At 45.4% G+C, this 23397-nt stretch overlaps 1 protein-coding gene across 2 annotated transcripts in view; it reads left to right on the plus strand.

Annotated features, from left to right (window-relative positions):
• Positions 1 to 4615: 4615 nt before the first annotated feature.
• The window catches only part of CORO2B (coronin 2B), a 221930-nt gene continuing 203148 nt past the window's right edge, over positions 4616 to 23397 (plus strand). Inside the window, exon 1 of one of the 2 annotated variants that reach the window (XM_069222915.1) lies at positions 4616 to 5033. In XM_069222915.1, coding sequence (XP_069079016.1) covers positions 5019 to 5033 — 15 coding nt within the window. In that variant the 5' untranslated portion in view covers positions 4616 to 5018. The remainder of the gene's footprint in view (positions 5034 to 23397) is intronic. The other variant, XM_069222916.1, reaches the window with a different exon arrangement.

A 23397-nucleotide genomic window follows, 5' to 3' on the forward strand; every position in this document is an offset into this window, starting at 1 on the left:
GTTTGGAACGGATTATTACTGAAAATAATAAAGGGAATATTAATAATATTAATTTGTTTATTAGGCATTTGGGGAACATGGAAAGCTATCAAAATATTGAAAGCAAGGAACAAAAGGAAAAGAGAAGAGAAAATAGAAAACAAAATAGTAGAAATATACAGAGAGAAATCAAAGGGAACTAAAAGAAAGAGGGAATTGACTGAAGTGCCAAATTACTCAAACAGAATTTTAATGGAATAAAATTTGTGGAAAGATTTGATGTGATGACATAATTAGTCATCAGAGGAGGGATTGATGACGCAGAAAAAGAGGGTCCTACATATATTCACATATCATGTAACCAAAATCGTATAATGTAGTGTGATTTTAGTAAAGAAAATAATGTACGGGGGAAATTGTGCCCTCGGAGTAGTTCGCCAATATTATAAACGTGCTTTATTAATCATGAAGAATTGAAAATTGTAGTAATCTGTCATAATTGCAAATGTGTGCCATGATTTCTTATTGAAACTGTTTGTGCTTAGCTTAAATTTAGTAGAGGCTTTGGCCTAGTTGCCTGGTCTCAAATTCTAACTGCGTGGCTTTTCCTTGAACTAATGTACCATATATTCTTGCTTAAAGTTGTATTTTTCCAGTAGAGATGACTAATACACTTATCTCCAAGGTTTCGTGCTAGGCCGGTTTCATCCCCTCTGATCCAAGGTCAGTCTGCAGGTGCGGACAATGAGGGTACAGATATCAAAATAATTGGCGAACCTTGCTGCAACTTGTGTTCCAAGGCTCCAAGGACAATGTATGCATAAATGAGTACTAGTAGAAAGACATTTTTAATTGGTCAATTTGAAACCACCCTATGAACCCTCCAATGGAAGACCCTGCAGAATTTGGAATGTTTCTTATTTAAACCCACTGGACAAAGAGAAGTCAGCCATTTTTCTTGATGCCATCTTTGAAGCCAAAAGCCAGACGCCATCTTAGACGACATCTTGATACCCTTTTCTCTATTCCAGAGAAAGAGACTTTGAGAATTCTCGCCCTAGAGACTTTAACTTTAAATTGCCCCGTCTTGCCCATGCAGTAATTTTGCCCCATTCTCCTTGCTGCTGCAAGAAAACTTGCCCTTAACTTTGCCCCTTTGAAATTCTGCCCCATGCTGATCGAGCCGGTACCTGAAGGACGAAGACTTTCTTCAATGCTGATTGTAATTGGTAATTATGAAAGGATAATTCACTAACTTTTAATAAACTGGTGTGGTTATTCATGACTGAAAGGTCATGGTGCGTCGAAATACCAACTGTTATTGATTTCTAATGTGTTATTTCGATCTATTAATTGAGTATTGGCCATCGGTTACAACAGTTATTGATTAATGATTTAAGTGACCCGACTATTCAAGGATGAGGAGAGCCCAACTTGGCTAAAAGGTTCACCGACCTCCAACGTGTCCAGGTAGAGGTAATTTATAAGGACTGGACGTGTTATCACCTTCCACCACCCAACCAGACACCTCCGATCAGCTTCCCTCTCCCTCACAGACACCCCACCAATCCGTTGAGCCAATAGCAAAGGACGCTGCTTCTTGCACCTGGCAGCGAAGGCTTGGAACAACCTCCCCCTCTACCTTAGGACCAGACCGTCACTCCAGCAATTCAGAAGAGAACTATAGACCTGGATGTTCAAATGATCATTCCTCCATGCAGCAGCATACAGCTCCAGAGACTCGAGACCTCAGGGGTGATTTGCCCAGGGGCAGCTCCTCCATTAGGGTAGAGGAGCGTCGCCCACCCGCCAGCAGCTACAGCTGCAAAACCTTTTCAAGAAAACGATAATTAACGGTTTTTATTATCATTTTCTTGAAAAGGGGCAGGGCATTGGGGTGACGAGCACTTGAGGGGAGTGAACAAAGCACTCCCCACAGAGTGCATGTGTGTTTGGCCGGCCGCCTCGGGCCGGCCAAACACACATGCGCAGTACACTCTCTCCAGCCCAGCAACTGTTCTCTCAGACTGCCTGGGAGCTCCCAGTCTGCCTGGGAGCACAGGCTCCCAACCTGCCTGGATGTTCAAATGATCATTCCTCCATGCAGCAGCATACAGCTCCAGAGCTTCAAGACCCTCAGGGGTGATTTACCCAGGGGCGGCTCCTCCATTAGGGTGGAGGAGTGTCGCCCACCCGCCAGCAGCGACAGCTGCAAAACCTTTTCAAGAAAACGATAATAAATGTTTTTTATTATCATTTTCTTGAAAAGGGGCGGGCATTGGGGTGACGAGCACTTGAGGGGAGTGCACAGAGCACTCCCCTCAGAGTGCATGTGTGTTTGGCTGGCTGCCTCAGGCCGGCCAAACACACATGCGCAGTAGACTCTCTCCAGCCCAGCAACTGTTCTCTCAGACTGCCTGGGAGCTCCCAGTCTGCCTGGGAGCACAGGCTCCCAACCTGCCTGGATGTTCAAATGATCATTCCTCCATGCAGCAGCATACAGCTCCAGAGCCTCAAGACCCTCAGGGGTGATTTACCCAGGGGCGGCTCCTCCATTAGGGTGGAGGAGTGTCGCCCACCCGCCAGCAGCGACAGCTGCAAAACGTTTTCAAGAAAACGATAATAAATGTTTTTTATTATCATTTTCTTGAAAAGGCTCGGGGCATTGGGGTGACGAGCACTTGAGGGGAGTGCACAGAGCACTCCCCTCAGAGTGCATGTGTGTTTGGCTGGCCGCCTCAGGCCGGCCAAACACACATGCGCAGTAGACTCTCTCCAGCCCAGCAACTGTGTTCCCAGTCTGCCTGGGAGCACAGGCTCCCAATCTACCTGGGAGCACCCTCGCTGGGCGCTCCCAGCCAATCCTGACGCTGCTTTGAGCAGCGTCAGGATTCCCCACAGGGCAGGCTGGGAGCCTGAGTCTGCCTGGCCTGGAGACGAAGCAGAGGAGTGTGCGACTCAGTGGCGGAGAAGGTAAGTGGTTCTTTAAAAATGTTTTATATAAACTAATGTGTGGAACCCCGTGCGACGCCCCGCCCCTTTTGCGTCCACCGACTGGATTTGCCACGCTATATAAACGTTTGATTAATGTGCATTTTGCACCCAGTATGTCCAACCTGATTTTTTGCACATAAAGCAGTATTTGCAGGAACACTCTATTCTTGACCCCAAAATGCCCAGCCGATTTGCATTGTAGACTCCATGCCTGCAGGGCTCTGTAACTCCCTTCTCACCCCAGAAGTCCGTTCACCTTGTGGCTTTTTCCTCTCTGCAAAGCATTTGGCAGCATATTACCTTTCTTTCTTCACCCCTACGACAACCTTACTTACATGAACATCCTGCAACTCTCCGAACCCTCATAGTAGTGTCTCTCCTCTCCTGAAACTTGCTGTTCATCCAGACACTATTCATTACCTTCAGTACCCTGTACTTCTTCCCTTAATGCCACAGAGTCCCTGGCCATCTTTGTTCTCAAGGTATGTCTCATGCTTCCAGCACTCTCCTCAAAATGCACCATGCTAGCTCTGTGCAACCTGCACCTGCAGCCCCTGTGCACCCCCCTCACTCCACGCTCAGTGAATACTCCATCGCTCCAGTGTTCCTTCGCATAGCTGTCAAGTTTCCCAAGTCCAAGCGTAATACGCTGCTCCAATCCAGGTTTTTCCTTTGCTTTCCAAGACTTGTAGTCATGTTTTATAATGGAATAAACAGGACTACAACTCCCAGGGTTCAAGGTAAAAACCTGGATGGGGCAGTACATCACGCATGGACCTGGGAAAGTGGCAGGGTTGCCTTCGCTCCCATCAGCACCCAGTAAATTCAGCCCCCTCTCCACCCTTCTTTCCGTGCCCTAGTAAGGGCACCACCCCCAACCTCGCCCTCCAGTAACAGTGACACCTATTTTTTGCACAAAACCCTGCCTGCTTTCAGAACACCTAGCTCCACGCGTGAGTAGATTGTCCAATCCATGTGTTTGAAATTGCATATTGGGATTTCTTGTCCTGTTTACCCGATTAGCAAACAAGACTACGAGTCCCAGCGTTTGAAGAAAAGCCCTAGATTGGATCAGCAATTCACGCTTGAACCTGGGAAACTAGAGAACTCTAGTACCGCCTGACTCGAAATGGAGCAACCTAGGACTCAATCCGCATCTCGGACGGCATCTTAACTCCCCTTCATAGTCCCAGTTTCCAAGCTACCTTACCTCATGGGTGACAACTTAGGCAGTCAGGCTTTAGCCAAGGGCTGTGGAGTTGTGGGACTTGTTATCTCGGTTTGGGTTGTACGTATGAGCTCAAACAGAGCCAATCCGATCGTAAGTGCCATGTGACCAGTTGGTACTAGTGGCTATGAGGACTAGCTTTTTCCTGGTATCGAATCGCCCACTCCGCCCTCGGCACACTGCGATTCTTCCACTGCATCCCACAGCCAAAAGAAAACATCCCTACAGTTGCCCCTAAACTCTACGCAGTCAGAAAAAAAGAGCGCCTCTGCAGTCTGATGGCAGGATGGCTTCTTCCCTGGCGGCCAGCACCAGTGTTCAGCTCGAAACCCGTCTTAGTTTGCCAGTGGAGGCGGGAGTGGTACACGGGCTAGAGGGAGGAGGCAAGTCAAGGGGCGGAAAGAAGTGGGAGGCGGGGAGAAGTGGGAGGCGGTTCTCTCCTCTGCCAGTAACCACTGACGATCAGTCCTCTGCAGGGACTAAGAGTGGGAGTCCTGCTGCAGCCGCCCTTCTGTCCCTGCATCTCTACACGCGGGTACCCGGCTTGGTCCCCACCCAGGTACACGTGCACTACTCCTTGCCAGCATCCTCCCGCTTCCTGACACGCTGATCTCCCTTCCTGCCAGCCGCTTCTTGGCACGCCCTTAGTGTCCTGCATCCTGGCACCCGGTTATCCCTCCTCGCACAGGCTGCTCTTGCATCCTGGCACCCGGGTATCCCTGATCAGCCTCCTGCATCCTGACGCAAAGGTGCCCTCCCTCTCCAGCCTTCTTCTGCATCTTGGCACGCTGCCACCCTTCTCCTGTGGAGCTTCTGCATGACTGTCACCAAGGTAAGGACGCTGAGGGTAATAGGCGCTCTCTTCCTTGGCGTGTCGGCCGGGGCGCGGTGGACACAGCTCGAGCGAAGTTATCTGCCGTGCAATGCTGCCCCGACTCGAACTGTCAACTCCGCACCGGGTCATGGGAGCGGGGTCCGGGTGAGCCCTAATGTGTTTTTGCCAAGTTGCAGATCATGGTCCCGCTGCGCCTCCGAGGGAAATGACGGGTCTGGCTGCGGTCTTGGCAGAAAGCAATGATACATATTATATTGCGCTATGTTCCTCAGGACCGGCCCTAATTGCAGCGTTTGCGCACCTCGGGCCGGGGGTACATTTGTTGTCATGTTAAGCCGCTCTAGTTCCGCAGCACCACGGCCAAGTGCAGTTTAGAAGGTCCGTTGCAAGGATGTGCCACCCGCAGTCTAGTGACAATTCCATCTTAACCACCTTTGCAGGGGAACCTTTGCTATTGGAAGAGGGGGTGGGGGTGGCGTAACTGGTGCTCAGTCAACGGATATGCCTGGGCGGCTGTTATAGTGCCTGTCAGCATGCTGCGTCACTGACCCTGCGGAGCCAGCCCTCTTGTCCATCAGACTTCCACTGGCCGTTCCCCGAGGCTCGGTAGCGGCGGCAAAGGTGGACAAAATACTTTAGTCCATGGCACCCCTCCCCGAGCAAAGTTGTGCACCTCACCAGACAGATGCCCAATCCGGCATGCTGCAGTTTTAACCCCTCGGGCTGCGCCAGTTTGCTGGTCCTTTGCCCTGCCAGACGAGCCTGAATGCTGGAGCGCTTTGAGACCGAAGGCGAGAAGTTCATCGCTTTCCTCAATGGTGACTGGATTGAAAGCGAGGAGTGGCATGATTGGGGTGCCAACAGGTCCCTTCTAAGTTTGTAGGGAGCGGGCGTCACAGACTGGCGTGCACCTGACTAATCCATAAAGTCAATTTCCATAAATGCCAGTGTGCCCGTCTGCTGCATGAAGCTGCTGCTGCGTGGCATCGATCCAAAAGAGCGCCATGCCACCCTCAGGTAGGGGGAGGGGCCATGTAGTGAGGCGGAGCGGGGATGTGTCTGTGAGAGGAAGCCTAAGGCGATGCCTTGGGTGTGTCCTGGGCTCCTAACTACCCCGGAGCTCCTGCAGCCACACAGTGCAGGCAGTCAGGAAGTTCACCTCTACAGCAGCGCCTGTCGGTGCACCTGCAACACGCCTGTGTGCGCATTTACCCCATTTGTGTCAAGTTTAACAACGTAATGATAGTTTAAAAAAAATACATGTGCCATGAGCGGACCGTAAGCTTTTTTTGGTCCATATATACTACACATTCTAAGGGCTTATTGTGCCTGCTGCTCCAAGCTGAATTCTGGCTTCGACTTGTCGGCCTTTCCTCCCTCACAGGGTGGTTAAATGGATAGAGGTGCGTTGGATGTGCAACACGTCGAAGCCTTAACCCCATTGGTGTTCGATGCCTGATAATAACCATCACCCACAGTGAAGCGCCACTCTCACCTGCACCGTGAGGGTCCCACATAGACCCAACTACTGCCGGCAGACTCCCTGGTCATCGGTGTCATCACTGACTCCTAACCCCTAATGGATGTCCTTATTTTAATGTATTCACTCTTTCAGCTACAAGTAGAAAGCAGCGCCAAATTAGAGTATCTTTAGTCTTGTGGCACATGTCAGATCTAGGCTAAGGGTCGCCTAAGCAATCAGTAGAGTCTGTGGACACAGCACAAAAAGTACGAAAGCCACATTTCACACCTACACCGCACCATGTTTGGAACATGTGTTCAACCCTCATGCACCAATACTCCAATTCAGTACATCAACAGCCAATGGTTTCAGATGACCTTCAAACGACCCAGCAGGACTGATGATGAAGATCCAACAGGACAGATAATGATTCAATAGGTCTGACCGATGATGAGCCAACAGATCCGAAGATGATCCAGCAGGACCGATGATGATGCAGCAGGACTGATGATGATCCAACAGGTCCGATGATGATTCAAGAGGACTGATGACGATCCAGCAGGACCGATGATGATTAAACAGGACTGAGGATGATCCAACAGGACCGATGATGATCCTGTACATACCAGACAATGGATTACCTTAAAATGAAGCAAGTCACACAATAATCCTGTCCACTGACCAGAACACTAAAGATATGATCATACGAACTTTCAGACTCCTTCTATAATGGAAACATAATGTGTGGATGGCTTCTACATGGCCAACAGTGCTACAATGCCGTGCTAGTGGCACATTTGTAAGCTATGCAAATCATAGATCCATGTAACATAACCTAAGCTCAGTCTCTGAGGGAATTCTTCAGATGTTGTGTGCACTCAACGACACCTGCAGCAGTGAGCAGTATTGGATTCTAGCCCTTGTGAGCATGTTATCATGTTCAAAGAAGCCTATTACTGGGCTAAAATATTATCGCCCTCTCTAGGATATTGCCATTCGTCTTGGGGCACTACTGTGTGTCCTTTGGTATTGCAGCGAGCCATGGGGGATTGTGCTGCTTCTGCCAGGGCACTGTACCTTCCGGGGGATGTAATATTTCTCCCATGGCAGTTTATGCCAACGCTAGCGTATTACCGTCCATCTTGGCGTAACACCCAGATCCAACCCAGATTCCTTCTCCAGAAGCTAACAGTTTACTCTGAGCCTTAAGAATTGAAATAGTCGTTAGAAAAACCGAGTGGACAATTGTCTTCATTTGGTCTCCCCTGTTTCCGTTCTCAGCCTTTAGATAAACAAGTAGCGTCTTGTAGAAGGAGGTCTGCTGTGGAAACGGGCAGTCCAGAGTTTCGACATTTCTGTGAAGAGTGAGAGGATCCACTCAAATTGTCTTAGCAGTTTTGTGACCTTCCTATCTCAGATAGCAATCTTAGAGACAATGGTATTTTCCCCCCAAAAGCAGCATAACATTAGCATGCCGTCCAGGGGGGAAAGTGGGGTCAAGATGTGGCTCCGTATAACGTTTGGTGTCTTCCTCCACTTCCAGGCGACCATGGCTGTCTTTTCTTCATCATCTGGCAAGGAAGGGGGCATGACGCAAGCACACCTCTCTCCGTGAGTGCTAGGCTTAGGACTGCACCTCACTCCCTGTCCCACAGTCGTTCCACCCCTCCATTCCTCTCAAAATTAAGGGGGTTAGAAAAGGGGCATTTTTGGTCCAAAAGAGCAACACGCATCAAAACACATTCCAGTGATATGTACTCAGCAGAATGAATTGAACAGGAATAGACATAGTAGTATGTGATGTTATTTTTTTGCAAAATGCTAAATTCTCCAATGTTCTTGTGCCCTGATGCCTGTGGGCGTGTCTGGTTTAGTTGACCAAGATGAGTGGTTAGTATGAGTGGAGTGTGGAGGATTGGAAGAGATCCAGTTGAGTCTGTCTAAGTATGGGCTCTGGTACTAGAGTGAGTGTATTACAGTAAGGGCTGTTGTAGGCATGGATATGGAAAAGTCAGATCTGTTAAAAGTGCAAGTATGTGAAAGTCGTGATTCATTTAGTAGCAGCCGCATGTGAATATCTGACCCTTTTGGTAAACTGGTTATATGAAAGTTAGCTCCAATGGCAGGTGCTGGAGAATAAATGGCCTCAGACTATTGTCGATGAAATGTCCATCATAAATGGTGTAAATTCCCATCCATCGAAGGTGCTGGTGAGCAAATGCCAAATAGACTAATGAATGTGCTTAGATGTATATGGTCATAAGACGAATTTGCAAGTGAGTCAATGTCCACCAGAAAACAGTATGAATAATGCATGCCAGGCAGATGAACTTGCAAGGAAGTAAATGCTCATCCGACTAAGATCCTTGTTAGAAATTCCCATCAGATAGAGTGGCCGCCGTGGAAGCAGTTATGACCATAGTAGTAATTTGCCATGGAGAACATGCCAATTGGACTAATTATCAAGGGAGTAAAAGTTAGACTGATATGCCAGAGAGAAAAAGCTTATCAGAGATATGTGAGGATATGCTCTTAGACTAATACACAAGGGCGAACGTTCATAAGACATGAAAGAAAGGCTACAAATTAAAGGCCCATCTAATGTACCAGGCAGGAATCCAATCAGATTAATATGTAACAGAAACAATTATCATTATTATAAAGACAGGGTGCAACTACAGTTGGCATTTTGAAAGGTTGCGCGCTGGCCTGCACCATGTCACCTGTAGAAGGGTTTCCTCTAGGATCAGAGACCTCTAAAGTGCATTGAGAGACTCTGTGGTATGAAAGTATCACAGCACTGCTGTTATATATTATCAGGATTCTGATTTGGGAAAGCACGTGAAAGAACAGTAGCGACCTTGTTTCTCATGTGACAAATATGCAAACCATCTCCGCTGTGAGTTTAGTCAATGATCGACCTTGAGTATGATCACATGACAGCAACTAGTGCAAAAAAAATCAGAAATCGCAACAAGAGGTGGAAACTGCGCTTGGGACAGGGGAAGGTAAAAAGGAACATACATTCTGTACCTTGCAGATTATAGCACAATACTAATATGCTATAACCCAACAGCGAGGTTCAATTTCCTCACTCCATATGTGCAAAGTACACGAGTATGGAGATGCCACATACGGCTGTTCCTCATTGTAGTTAATATTAGCAGCTTTTATGTTGCTGCATGTAAAATGTTTCTGGTAACAATGGCCCCAGATTTGTTACCAAGATAAGATAATGGATGTATGTGAATTAGTGGAAAAACGAAAACTGAGAAAACTAATTGAAGGAAACAAAGTAATGGAAACCAATTCTAAGAAAATACTAGCTCATCAGAAATTATATTAAAATTAAAAAAAAAGTGGAATAGCTAAATATTATTATTTCATTGTACTTAGAAATTAGAAAGTACAGTAAATCTGCGGCTGAATATACACACAGTGGAAAACAGCAGTGCACCTAATATCAAATCACAGTTAGGGAATAAAGTTTTCAAAACATCAAATATGCCAGTATTTAGTACTATTACAAAAACCCATGGTTTCTCATTTTAATTTGAATTAAATAATGTTATCTTGAAAAAAAATACAACTCTTCCTCTCTCTATCTTTGTTATTTCATGGAAGTTGGCCTAATGGCGTTGGCTCATAAATTTCTTTATCAAATTTGAGCTTCATATAAATATATTTACATGCATGTTTATATTATTAAAAAGGGGTACAGGAATAACCCTCCAAAAAACAACATACTTACATAAAAATGGAGGTTAGGGACCACCATCTCCCTGGGGCAATTCATTCAAAATAGGGGGGTGTGCAGCTCCCCGCAGCCTTAGCGACTACCACCTCCTGGGGGCTGAAATAAAATAAGGGGTCTATCACGGACCCCCTGGAGTGGGGTCCACCAACTGCCCAGGGCTAAATAGAAATGATGGAGCGGTGCCCACCCCCCTCCTGGAGCCAAAAATGGCCATAGGGACCACCACCCCACAGGGCCAGCTTCTGCTATGTCCCGGAGTGTCCACCTCTGGGACATATTTGTTTGCTCTAACTTGGCGGTAGCTTCGACAGCTCCCGCCAAGTCAGAGCAAACAATCCGCTTCCAGCCGCCGAGAGCTGTCAAAGTGTTCTTGCCCACTGGAAGCAGAGGTTTCATTTTTTTCCCTGCCCACAGAGATGTGGGCAGAGAAAGAGATGAAATAATTGCTCATGCACACAGGTAGCTGCATTTTAGCAGCTCCCGGTGTGCAGTAGCAGTGCTGGCTCCCACTGGAGGCAGGGAGCCGGCTGAGACCTCGGGGGCATTGAGGCACCCCCTGTGGTCCCATTGCACAATTGGTGCCCTGGGGGGGCACTCAGGAGACATTGCCAGGAGATGGGGTCCCTGGAGCCAAGATAGGCCCATGAGGTGGGGCCGCATGGTCCCCATCCTTTATTAAGTGTTTACTAAACGATTCCATATTGAAAATAAATCTGAAATCCATTGCGGAGGTGAATGCATCACTGATCTATTGGAGCTCATTCTGTATGTGACTGTGATGAGTGTGGAGAGAGTCCATGGTTCTCCTTTTAAGTTGCTACGAGTATGCAAATATGCAAATCACATAGAAGCTTCACCCGCTTAGCCCCGCACTGTCCATCTTAGTAGTATGCCTATGTCTTTGCATCATTTTTCCAGGATGATGGACAGCTTACCAAAGGTCCCCCCAGTGCATTTCCCACTGATTTTGGTGGGGCATTCTTGGTGCAGCGGAATATGAGGATATCTCCACAAAACAAAGAAGCACTTATGTAATATAGATAGGTGGAAGAACACTGGTTTGGTGGAGATTTGTCTTTGTAGTTTTGTTGGCCTCTCTATAGGAGGATATATGTTTTCACAGAATTCTAGAAAAAGACACACCAGGAGCAATCATGATGCCAACATGCACACAAGGACACTGGTGACATTTCCTTGTGCTCCATTACACAGCTGTAGTGTAGAAAACATACTGGTCATTTACCCAAGGAGGCAGAAAGAACTCCCCTTAGGTAGATATTTTGTGCAAAGCTGTGGACTCTTGTTGGATAAAAGGGCAGGTGAGGTTTCTTTGTGGCCAAGTCACTCACACAGCTACTGATACACTGATACAGACACTCACACACAGATGCACTCAGATACTCATGCATCCCCTCACAGACACTCTCAGACATTCACGCACCCACTCACAGACCCACTCAGAAACACATGCATTCACTCACAGACACACTCAGAGACTCATGTGCCCACTCACAGACCTACTCAGACACTTGCGCACCTACTCACAGACCCACTCAGGCATACACTCACACACCCACTCAGACCCTCACACACCAACTCAGACCCTCATACACCCACTCAGACCCTCATACACCCATTCACAGACCCACTCGGGTACTCATGCACGCAATCATAGACATACTCATACAATCATGTACCTGCTCAGAGACCCACTCACAGTCATACATCCACTCACAGACCTACTCAGATTCATGCATTCACTCATACTTCCACTCACAGACCCATGCCCCCACTCACAGACCCACTCGGAGACTATGATTCAATAGTAACATTACGACTGCAGGCAGAGATCCCCGCAAATAAAAAGATAGGCTTGTCCTTTTTCAAAATTTTCTTTTTTTCAAAAATGTATTTTTTTATTTGGATTTTTAGCTTATCAAATTATTTTTCTTCTAATAAATGCCTCTAAGACGTCTTACAACAGCTGTTACGTGCAGTGTGTTATAAGTGGTTCACTGGTAGTTCCTACTTATTGGTTATTAAGATAACAAATAGAGCAGTATAGAGATCAAGTTAGTAGCAAGTGCCTAGTGTCCACTAATAATTCCCAAGATAATCAAGTTCCAAGACTGAAAAAATACTTATTTACTAGCTGTCAAACACATTACTTGGTTTATTGTCAATATAATCGTACACATGCACAGTCACCATCCCCATTTTTCTGGTGCAGATGGATATCTATAGCAATCTCACAATTTCCCAGAAATTAATAGTTTTGTAAGAAATTCTTGTTTCTGGATACTGTATTTTGCTACTAAAGACATTTATTGAAAGAACAAAATGCTATTGCTGAGCAGCCACCTTCGAAATAATGTATGTAATTGAAACAGCTACAACAATAAACACACATCAGGTCGACAGAAAATTAATATATTTTGCTCATCACAGTGGCCTAAAAATTAAAAAAATCTTCACATATTATCAGTTTTAAATTGTTAAAACATATAAGACCTAAGCACAAAAAGATAAAAATCTATTATGTATTTCTCTAAAGTAAACACCTCAAATTGTATAAATTACCTCTTAAATGCATTACATAAAAATTATAAAAGAATCAGTGCCCCAAACATTTCTCCAAGTAGTACATTTGTACACACCAAAAATGTTAAATCTCATTTTAAAATACACTTAGAGATTTTGAAGGTCTTTCTCGGTTGCACTAGAAGTTCCAGATATGATAATACCCTTCAGAACCGGACAAAAATTGTGCTGAATCTAAAACAAAATCGGGTTGAGCATGGCAGTGCCCAAGCACTGCTTTTCTAATGTGTTGGTATGTATCTGGGTATTTAACCACTCCCATCAGTACCACTCTTCCTAGGCTTTCCCTTCAAAAATGCTTTGATGACATTGAATAAATGGTTTACGTTTGTCCCTCCTTGGGGAGGTTTTGTTACCGCCTTGGCCATCGCCCCTGTACATGGCTAATTGCACTTTTGCCGATCAATTTGACTGCCAGCGAACCTTGTTTTCCTTTTGTTGAACCTCTTTTTCCTTTTGTGTGTCTCCTTGTGCTGGTGCTAATAGCAGCCGTAGCGCTGTGAATCGGCTGCTAATGTGAAACTGTTTTCCTTTTTAGGGTCGAGTCTGCGTTGCATGCGCTCGCGCATGCGTATCGCAGCGAGACTCTTTAGTGTTCAGAAAAGGGCTCGGAGCCCTGTCAACGTCACGTTAGTGTTTTTTATTGGTTCGTGGGCTTGCCTAATAAAATCTCCCTGCTTTCATTAGTCGAAGGCACGCATATGTCATGCCTTTTCCGGTGTCTAGCCCTCTTCGAGCGCAGTGACCAAGTACAGAAAACATGCGAGGCTCGCTGTTTTCCATCGGGCTCGTGGACTTCTTTTTCTCTAATTTACGAGCGCGATCTCGCTTGGCAGAAGTCGAGCGCTTTACATAGTTAATTGCACTTTTTCGGGTTACGTATATAAATGGACTTTTGCCCGATAGGTGAAAAGTCGGGTTAGGAGTTTACAACGCTATCAGCTATAACATGAACAAACGCGAGACCCGTTGCATTGCAAATGCTTGTTTAATTTATGTGGCAAGAAAAGTCCGTCAGGAATTTACAATGCTAATAGCTCTAACTCGAGCAAATGCGAGACCTGTTGCATTGACAATGCTTGTTTTACATGGTTTGCAGTCATGCGTACTGAACATTTATAAAAAAGTTCAGAACATTAAAAAACGTAAACACAATAATGTTTAAAGGCGTACATTCCTAAGAAATAAAATTGGTTTATAAAAGTGTCACTGTGAAACTTGATGCAGCCACGTGGATGTCAGGGCGTTTGCTGAGCTGTTATGGAGACCTCACCGTTTCAGGGAGACTTTGGGTGCTGCGGTTGCCAGTGGAAGGCCACGGAATAGGGGTGTCCAGTTCAGGGCCATATCCAGGTAGATTTTGTAGATAACCAATGGCAACATATTGAGTTCCGTTTACAAGCACATGTACATTGATCTTATGGAGATCCTGAAGATCTATAATGGGCAGGGCTTTCGGGACCCTTGTTTGAAACCAACTGTAGGAGATGCTACATTTTAGTTTTTTGCCTTTCAAGTTTAGAAAGCGGGGGCGTAACAGAAACTCCGCTAATAGAATGGTTAGCTGCAATAGGACGTTTGTTTCTGGCCTTGGTGTTTTGTGAAATTTGTGAGGAAATTGGCATTAATAGTTAACAGTGTCGATTCACCCATATAGTGACACCTCACCATGCGCAACGTCTCAAGTGTCTGCTGGCCCATATTCCTAAATTCAAGAAGAAAACAAAATCTTCGATCTGTATTTAATCAGAGCAAAAATGTTAATCCCTCACGAACTAATCCCAGGGGGCAGGGGTGCTTCCTGTGGTGCCGGGGCTCGGCGGATGCTCTGCAGGAATATCCCGAGCACAGCTTCCTCTCAAAATATGTCAGTAAACTGAGAAATGAAAACAAAGCCCCGCAGGTCGCCCTCGGCCCTTCCTTACTCCGCGCAGCGTGGTCATTCCTGCTCACAAAGACTGGCCCAGGGATTCTCACAACTGGAGAAAAGGCGCCAAGAGAGGTGGGGCGACCGAGACAAACCGTGATCCCACAATGGGAAGATGGCCAAGAGGGGAATTAGTTCCAAGCATGCATGCCAGCAGAGGGCCACTGGCTCATTCATTGTTGTTTGGAATGTTCCGGGGAAATGTGGTGTCTGTGGGGCAAAGTGCATTTAAGTCAATGTGTCAGCTTTACATAATCGTTGTATTGTACCATAGCATTTGCATATCACTTACTACGCCTTTGTGGAGCTCTGAAGCACTTACCCACATGGATCGCAAGCTACACCATGTAGGATGAGTGGTCAGGTGTGTTGTTTTTGTTTTGAGCCTATATGGGGAAGTGCTGTCCTATCCAGTTCAACGACTAGTGAGTTGTGATTATCGTGTTACGGGGCACAGTGCTAGGCGGTGTGATGGATGGTGAGGGTATGTGAGGGACAGATTTGTAAATTATAATTATTGGGACAAATCAACTTAGCCACTGTGGCAGTGGGATGCTGTTTACGTGTACACCAAAAAGAGGGGGTAATTTAAGTAGACCAAGTAACCCATACAGCGACATGTGCCATTCAGAGATGCTGTCACTTTATACTACTCCACTGTGCGCCACTCTACCACACTCTACTCCACTCTGCTACTGTACAACACTGTACTCCACTCTGTGCCACTCTGTGCAATTCCTTCTATGCTACTCCAATCCAATTTACTCCACTCCAATACACTCCACTCTACGATACTCAAGTCTTTTACACTCCACTCTACTCAACTCTACTATTCCACTCTATGCCGCTCCACAGTATTTCACTCTGTGCCACTCCACTCTTCAAAACACTATGCCACTCCACTCTACGCCCCTCTACTCCACCCCACAACACTACATTCCACGAATCTCCACTCCACGAAACTTCACTCCATGAAACTCCACTCCATGAAACTCCACTCCATGAAACTTTACTCCACAAAATTCAACTCCACAACAATCGCCTCTATGTCTAACTTTTAGCCATGCTGAACAGCAGCCACGCTGGAGTAAACAATAGTTAAAGCACACTGGCAAAACCAATAACTCTTGCATAGGTGAGACCTATTGGCTTTGCCAGTGCTTGTTATATATGCCCCCACTAAAGAATGTCCCTTCAAAGCTCGTTAGTCCGTTCCCTCTCTACTCCTCCCACACCCATTAACTCTGATCTAACCTCTAGCCAGACACTTTTGAACTAAAACAGTGCACATAGGTGTCATTTCCTGTCCTGGACAACTCTTAATTTAACCCCTATGAATGGTGGCTCCAGCCAGCAGAGTGTGTTGATTGAGTCTTTTGGACACTGCAGCTTTGGTTGGCTCTGGGAGAGCAGAGCCTTAGCCTGCCTTGTTCATTCGCGATCTTTGGTTTGGCCCATACAGGCACAATGCAGGGAAAAATTATAGCACCCCTTGCTACTTTCAGGAATTTCCTTGTCTCTGCTAGCCATGCTGATTCCCGGGCACTTGGTCCCACCCTGCTTCCTTCTTCTGAGTTCCGAAAATGTATTTATCAATTTAACTATTTCTAGAAGAGTTGGAACTTGCAGCCGTATTGGGGAAATCTAGAGCCTGATTTAGATGAACTCTAAATCAGGCCCTTAATGTAGATGTTTGCTGGCTGCAGCTATTTAAGTGAAAACGGTGGTAAGAGGAATATTGTTTCCCCAGCTGAAATTATTTTAGGCTTTCCCCAGCAAAAACTATTTCAGTAAGTGCTGTAGTCGTTGGAATAATTTCAACGTGATGTGGGGCATCTGCTGCTATTTCTGTGAGACTTTGTGTAGTAAGATTTTAGATTTTACTTGTTTGAAATGTTACTAGAGCGAACCATTGAAAAAGAAGGGACAATGTGTGCATGGTACAGTAATCACTTTGTGACTCGAATTAAGTGTATATGGGAGGTCCAATGTTTCCTGAATCTAAGTGTAAGTAGGCCATCCAATCCATCTTTTTTTCTGTACGTCCTGGTACTTGCAGTATTAACTGAGGAATACACGTACCAAGATAGAAAATAAGTGGACATGATGAGTTACACAATGACTGCGGAAATGTGAGAGCTCTGAAATATGTTTACGAAAAGGATGCCCCATTTGGTCTGTATGGCACATGTGCTTGAGTATGCACTATTCTGTCATGGCTACCAACCATGAATATCATAGTGAGTTTCTCAGATATGTTTCTACAGGACCAGTTCATACTTTGGGGGAAACCGCATGACACAAAGCTGTGCAAACCCCACAGCAGTGAGTGGATTTGGTGAATATTGCAAGTGGATTGTGGGATATTTAATGTAGGTGTATCCAATGTCAATTTTTCCAAATGTGTCCCATCTGTGGGCAGAACCCTGAAACGCGTAGGGCATCTCACTTTCTGTAACTTTAAGTAGTCCCCAGCTCATTTTTGTGGTGATTAGTTTTCCTAATTTTAATGCTTTTTATGTTTTTTATATTTGAAAAAAAATGGTTCTGCCCAGTGCAGTTCGGTTGTAAATTCTTCCTGTTTTGTTTCTGCAATGTCTCTTTTGAACTCTGGTTATGTTGGATACCTGGAGCCTTTTTCGCAGTAGCCTGAGTTCTCTGGAAATCCCATGTGTTTCCATTTAAAATCAATGAATGTGAACATCCTTGCTAGGGGCAAAATTATTACCACACACACCTAAAACTTCTCTCACCCAAGGCACCTGACCAATCATTGCCAATGCCAGGTCATTACCACACACAACCAGGTGCTCTGAGTCCAAGGACCAATGTGAGTCACTGACGTGCTACATTGATGGCACTCAATATCTAGTGAGGTAGCACCTCAAGGAATCCCACTATGAACTCACCCTGCTGTGAGTTAAGTTAGAGATTGCCAACTGACACAGCTGTTGCTGTCCAAGGATGTCATGCTGGCCATGGCGACAGACTCCATAGAGCAAGTCCTGAAAACATCCTTCAGATGGGAAAACACAATTCTCAAGATGTATAAGGATGTGAGTTTGAATACTCAGCTGGGCAATCGGAAAACTTCATTCACTTTTAACAGTGCCCAGCGCAGTATTTCTGACACTTCCCTCTCTCGTTCTAGTTTGCGTTAGCTGTTTGTGCAGAATGTTCATAGCTATTGATCCAAACTATTTCTGACACATTTAGCCAGCCTGCTTTTTCAATAAACAGTACTCTGCATGCTTGGACCCTCAGGCCCACAAAAACAGTGCATGCTATATATAGTGTTGTTAGTTAAAAGATTAAGTCCCATTGATGGTGTTATGTCCTGGGGCTACTTAGTAGCTATATGCTTTTAATTTTCACTTCACACGCGCACCCCCAAGGAAATTGCAGCTTGGATTAGTGAATTTTGTGGCACAAAAAGGACATTTTGCAGCACCCAACTGGTTTTTTTTTGTTTTGTTTTTTGCGGCATTTTTGCACGTTTTTATTTTATTCACTTTTATTAAGTTTGCATAATTCCCAGTCCAACAAGATGCAGCAAATTCTATATGAATATTGTTCGTTGAAACTAGCATCAGTGAAGTAAATTGGAACGATTTAGCTATCCATCTGTTCAACATAGGTTCATCTGTAGCTACTTGAGTTTAGTCAGCAGGATTTTGCACCAAGGGCCAGATGTACCAAAGGATTTTACCCATTCTGTGTCTATGGGAAAAAGCTTTCGTACATATGGCCCCAAGTAACCCATGTTTCTTAGTACTCAAAAGTCGGTATGGATGTCCCAGTAGATACTTCATCCGAATAAACCTCAGAAACACTGCGGCAGGATGTCATCCGTAGCCCGGCACACTCCGCGGGCAAAGGAGAGCGCCGGAATGCTTCTAGCTCAGAAAGTGACAGGAAAGGAAGTCAGGTACATGATATGGACTTGTCTCTTCCGGTGCTGGCGGAAGTGATGCAACGCATGAGGTAATTCCGAAGGTAAAAGCAGTGGGGTAGAAGGCTCTGATCATCTTGAGGGAGGGGAGAGAGAGAGGAATGCTGACAGCCGCAAGAGAGAAGATGCAAAGATGAAACGACAGGCCGCGCAGCTGCAGCACCAAAGATAACAACGGGAGAGGAGAGACGGCTGTAGGCAAAGCCAGACCAAACAATATCACGAAGGGATCCAGCCACGGGGAAGAGGTGGGGTCGTAATAGTAACGGGGGTCCTACAAAGTGTGTACTAACACCTGGTCAAAATATCATGTTTATATTGTTAATAAATGACCTTGCTGCGTGCAGCAACTGCTGCAAGCAACTTAAGTCAATTTACTAAGTTTGTTTTCAACAAAGTCTTTCTTTTTCATGCAGAGGCGTAGCAAGGACTCCAGTGTAAATTGCCCCCCTCGTCTCGTGTGGTAGTGAAAAACATACACTACCTGGGACAAAGTGGGCCTCTCGTTCCCCTGTGTCACTGCACCTGCTGCACTATTGACAGAACCTTATGAATTGAGCATTCTCCAACAAACTATGCAATGGACTGTTATGTTCCATTACAGAATTTTAACTGGATTCAAAGTAACTTGACAATGAACAAATCAAGCTTGTATCGAAAAGGTGACGAGTCATTATTGTCCAGCAGACAAGTGAATGTTCTCTTAGACAGCAATCTAGGGGGAGGGCTGGACCCCTGCGCCCAGGAAGCCAGAATTCACAGGCAGGAAAGAGCCGACTGATTTCATAAATTGAATGCGGAATCAATTGAGTAAAACGTGTTGATGCGCTGCTGTCCCTCTGGTACTAGTAAGCACCGCAGCTTCAACCTGTCGAGCTTCCGAGATCAGCTTCTCGGGTGACGAAAGAGACACCCCTGCTTGCACTCTCCCTCCCTCAGAGCTGACCGAGAGGCTGGTGAGGGTGGTGGTGCTGTGGCACGGCGAGGTCAGCACCGATGTCCCTCGATGTGCCCCGGTGTAGCAGTCTGCCTGTCGGGGGCACGGTCTTTCCAAGCTGTGCACCCTGTGACACCTACTAGGAAGGTAATAAGCAAAGGTGGCACGTATGAGGCGCTGTACTTGCAGCCAGTGAAGTGGCAGCATTGGTGCAAAGGACAAAGAATGTGAAAATATACACTTTTCGTGCTCTGCGTTTCAGAAATCGCGGGCATAGCGGGTTTTAGATTATTTTGTGGCACAATTGTGAATCGCAAAGTCACGATATCACGATATCGTGCAAGTCTGTCACTGACTTCCTTTGTACTTACTGTAAGAACATGATTTTTCTACATTATTCATTCTGCCCTGCACGTCCCGATAAGTTGCCACGCCGTTGAATGATTGCATCCCATACTTATTTGTCAATTTCTCTGCATCCCAGCTGTGTTACTTCTAGTCCTCTCTATGAGTTCAGAGACGTAGCCGACACTAGCCCCCCCTGCCTGTCATAAATACTGGCACGAAGCCAGTATTTACCAAAAGTAAGTACCAAAAACATACGAGGCTCGATGTTTCAATAGCTGCATGCTATTTTATTTTTGTACACGTCTCTCACCTTCCTTCTGCTTCCTAATCTACCGGTACAGCTTAGTATATCTGCCACCTTCTGACACACTGTAGTGTCAGCTGTGAACTCCTCCCTAGCCAACTGCAGCACCTTTGTCACTTTGAGTCGAAATTTTGAACTACGACTTTGATCTATTTTTCAGTCTCATGCGTCTCTATTATCCAGGGATTTGACAGCCCTGCAATTAAATCACAACCATTTGTCCCTTTTAGGTAATTTGGTTGGCCATACTTTGTGTTCAGTGCTTTCTGATTGGTTTATGAGCAGATCACATAGCAGCAGCATCACACAATTCCCAGAACTGTTTTAATTCCCACTCAGACTAAGCGCACATTGGGGTGTTGGGTTACAGCGGAGCAGGTATTTACCATCCAAATGATGTAAAAAAAATCCATGAGGGAGAACAAAAATAGAAAAAAAATCATTTTAACTTTTAGGCAGAACGTTTTTTTTCACCAAGGAGGACTACTCATTAAGCAAAGGTGTTCTGTTCCCATGTTAATTGTCAATTTCTACATTTTTCAGGTGAAGGGTAGACATAATCCATACACCCAATATGTTCGTAAGAAACTGTGTTTATAAATGTTTTCAGAACCGTGTAGTGTAAAAGAGAATGACGATAGAGGCTTCTGCAGTAGATGCTGTCTATCCTTGCATTGCCCCCTCTGACATTCTCTGCAGTCCAGGTGGTCAGTGGTGCCACATGCACATACATGTTTGGGTCAACAGTGAAGGCAAAGCTGTCACACTTCCTAATTATATACATGAGTTTTATTCAGTATCAGTTTTTAGGGTGAGCATAGCAGCGCGCAAGCGATCCTCTTCTCAACATGTTCTCATCTATTCTGTGGGCTTTAGTCACTCCCATCTCATGCCTATCACTTTTATTGGTTCCTGGACCTTTATTTCAAAATTCCTTGATGTCGTTGGTAAATACTTTATGTTCGTCCCGCCTTGAGGCTGGTTTGTTACCGCCTTGGAGACTGACCCTGTTACGTGGATCATTGCACCATTGGCCAGATATCATAGTATGGTGCACTATTTTTTACTTAGGCCTCGCTGCTTTGTGCTGCGTGGCAGCAGTATGTTGTTTCTTTCTGTTCCTTGTTTTCTGGCATCTTGCTGTTTCTTTCTTTGGGGTCTTTTTATGGGCGAGCACAAAGTTCTCCGTCCATTCTGTAATCTCTCTTTGGGCTTCAAACCACGCCCATGCTACGTCAGTCACTTACATTGGTTCGTGGGCTTGCCTTTTAAAATCCGCTTGCTTTCATTTGTGAAAGGCATGCATACGGCATGCCTTTTCCAGTGTTTAGCCCACCTACACAGCACTGGTAAAGTACCAAAAACATACAAGGCTCGATGTTTTCAGCCTGGAGTCTGGACTACTTTATCTGTTTATTTTCCACACAGCGCGATCGTGCTACATCTTACATAGCGCGATCGCGCTGCGTTTTGTTTTGCTTTACAACGCTAATAGCTCTAATTCAAACAAATGCGAGACCCATTGCATTGAAAATGCTTGTTTATTTATGTTTGTGTTGCAGTTTTATGTAGTGCAAACTTGTCACAAAGGTATTGGAGCACTTTATTTATGTTTATTTTTTGGCAGTTTTATATAGCGCAAACTCAATACAAAGGTATTACAGCGCCTTACACGAGCACTGGTTACATTACACAAGAACACATTCAATTTCGGTAGCAAGGGGAGATTAAGTGATTTGTGGATGTTGAGCCAGCACTGAGTCTCAAACCGTGCTCCCTAGCTCCAAAGTTGGCAGCTCTGGCCCTTACGCCACATCCTGTCCCCTAGGGTTCTATGTCTTGTGTGTTTTGGGGTAGTCTGGCAATAACTCCGTTTTTTTTATATATGTAGCGCTTGGTAATACAGTTTCTATTTCATCACTGCAAAGTAAATGCCATTCTTAACAAAATGACTGTAATTCATTTGCATCAACCTTGCAGAGATGAAGAGGTGAAAAAGCCATGTCAGGATTGTAATCTGTGACATTCTCTTTCTGTCAAGACCTCTGCAGTGTGTGCATTAACCAACTGACTTGAGTAGACCTTAACACTAGGCAATAGCATGTGCTTTTGATAACCTGCAGAGGATCACCAACCAAGCACATAGGTTAGTTTCCGGCAAGAAGATGGTGAAAGGTATTGTCTCCAAAATGGTGGAAAAGGAGTCCTGACTCCAGCCCCAAGCAATTCATGGCCTCAAACTTGATAGCAAAAAACCTCTAGCCTTTGGATGTAAATTGGGCCTCTTCAAATAGAGTTCAGTTATGCAGAATTCAATACAAAGGCATTACAGCACTTTACATGAGCACCGGTTACATCACACAAGAACACATTCAATTTTGGTAGTAAAGGAAGATTAATTGATTTGCCCAGAATCACGGGATGCTGAGCTGGTGCTGAGACTCGAGCTGTGTTCCCAAGCTCCGAAGTCAGCAGCGTTGGCCCTTACGCCACATCCCCTCCCCTAGGGATTTTTGACTGGGTGCATGTTGGGGCAGTCTAGGAATAACTTGTTTTTTTATATAGCGCTTGGTAATACAGGGTCTGCCATTTCATAGCGCTGCAAAGCAGGTGCCATTCTTAACACAATCGCTATAATTCATTTGCATGATCTTGCAGAGATGAAGAGGTGCAAAAGCTATGCCAGGATTGTATTCTGTGACATTCTCGTTCTGTCAAGACCTCTGCAATGGGTGCATTAACTAACTGATTTGAGGAGAGCTTAACACTAGGCAATATCATGTGCTCTTGATAACCTCCAGAGGGTCACCATCCAAGCACATAGGTTAGCTCTTGGCAAGAACATGGCGAAAGTGTTGTCTCCAAAAGTGTGGAAAAGGAGTCATGACTCCAGACCCAAGCACTTCACGGCCTCAAGCTTGATAGCAATAACATCTAGCCTTTGGATGTAAATTGGGCATCTTTAAATAGAGTTCAGTTGGTAGAGGTAGCCATTTTCCTAATCCTGTAGCGCAAAGAAGCTAACACAAGGGTGCCACAGTGAGAGGAGCAATGTATCATAGGGCACAAAAGT

This window comes from Pleurodeles waltl, chromosome 3_1 (assembly GCF_031143425.1).
Source record: "Pleurodeles waltl isolate 20211129_DDA chromosome 3_1, aPleWal1.hap1.20221129, whole genome shotgun sequence".
NCBI classification, from domain to species: domain Eukaryota; kingdom Metazoa; phylum Chordata; class Amphibia; order Caudata; family Salamandridae; genus Pleurodeles; species Pleurodeles waltl.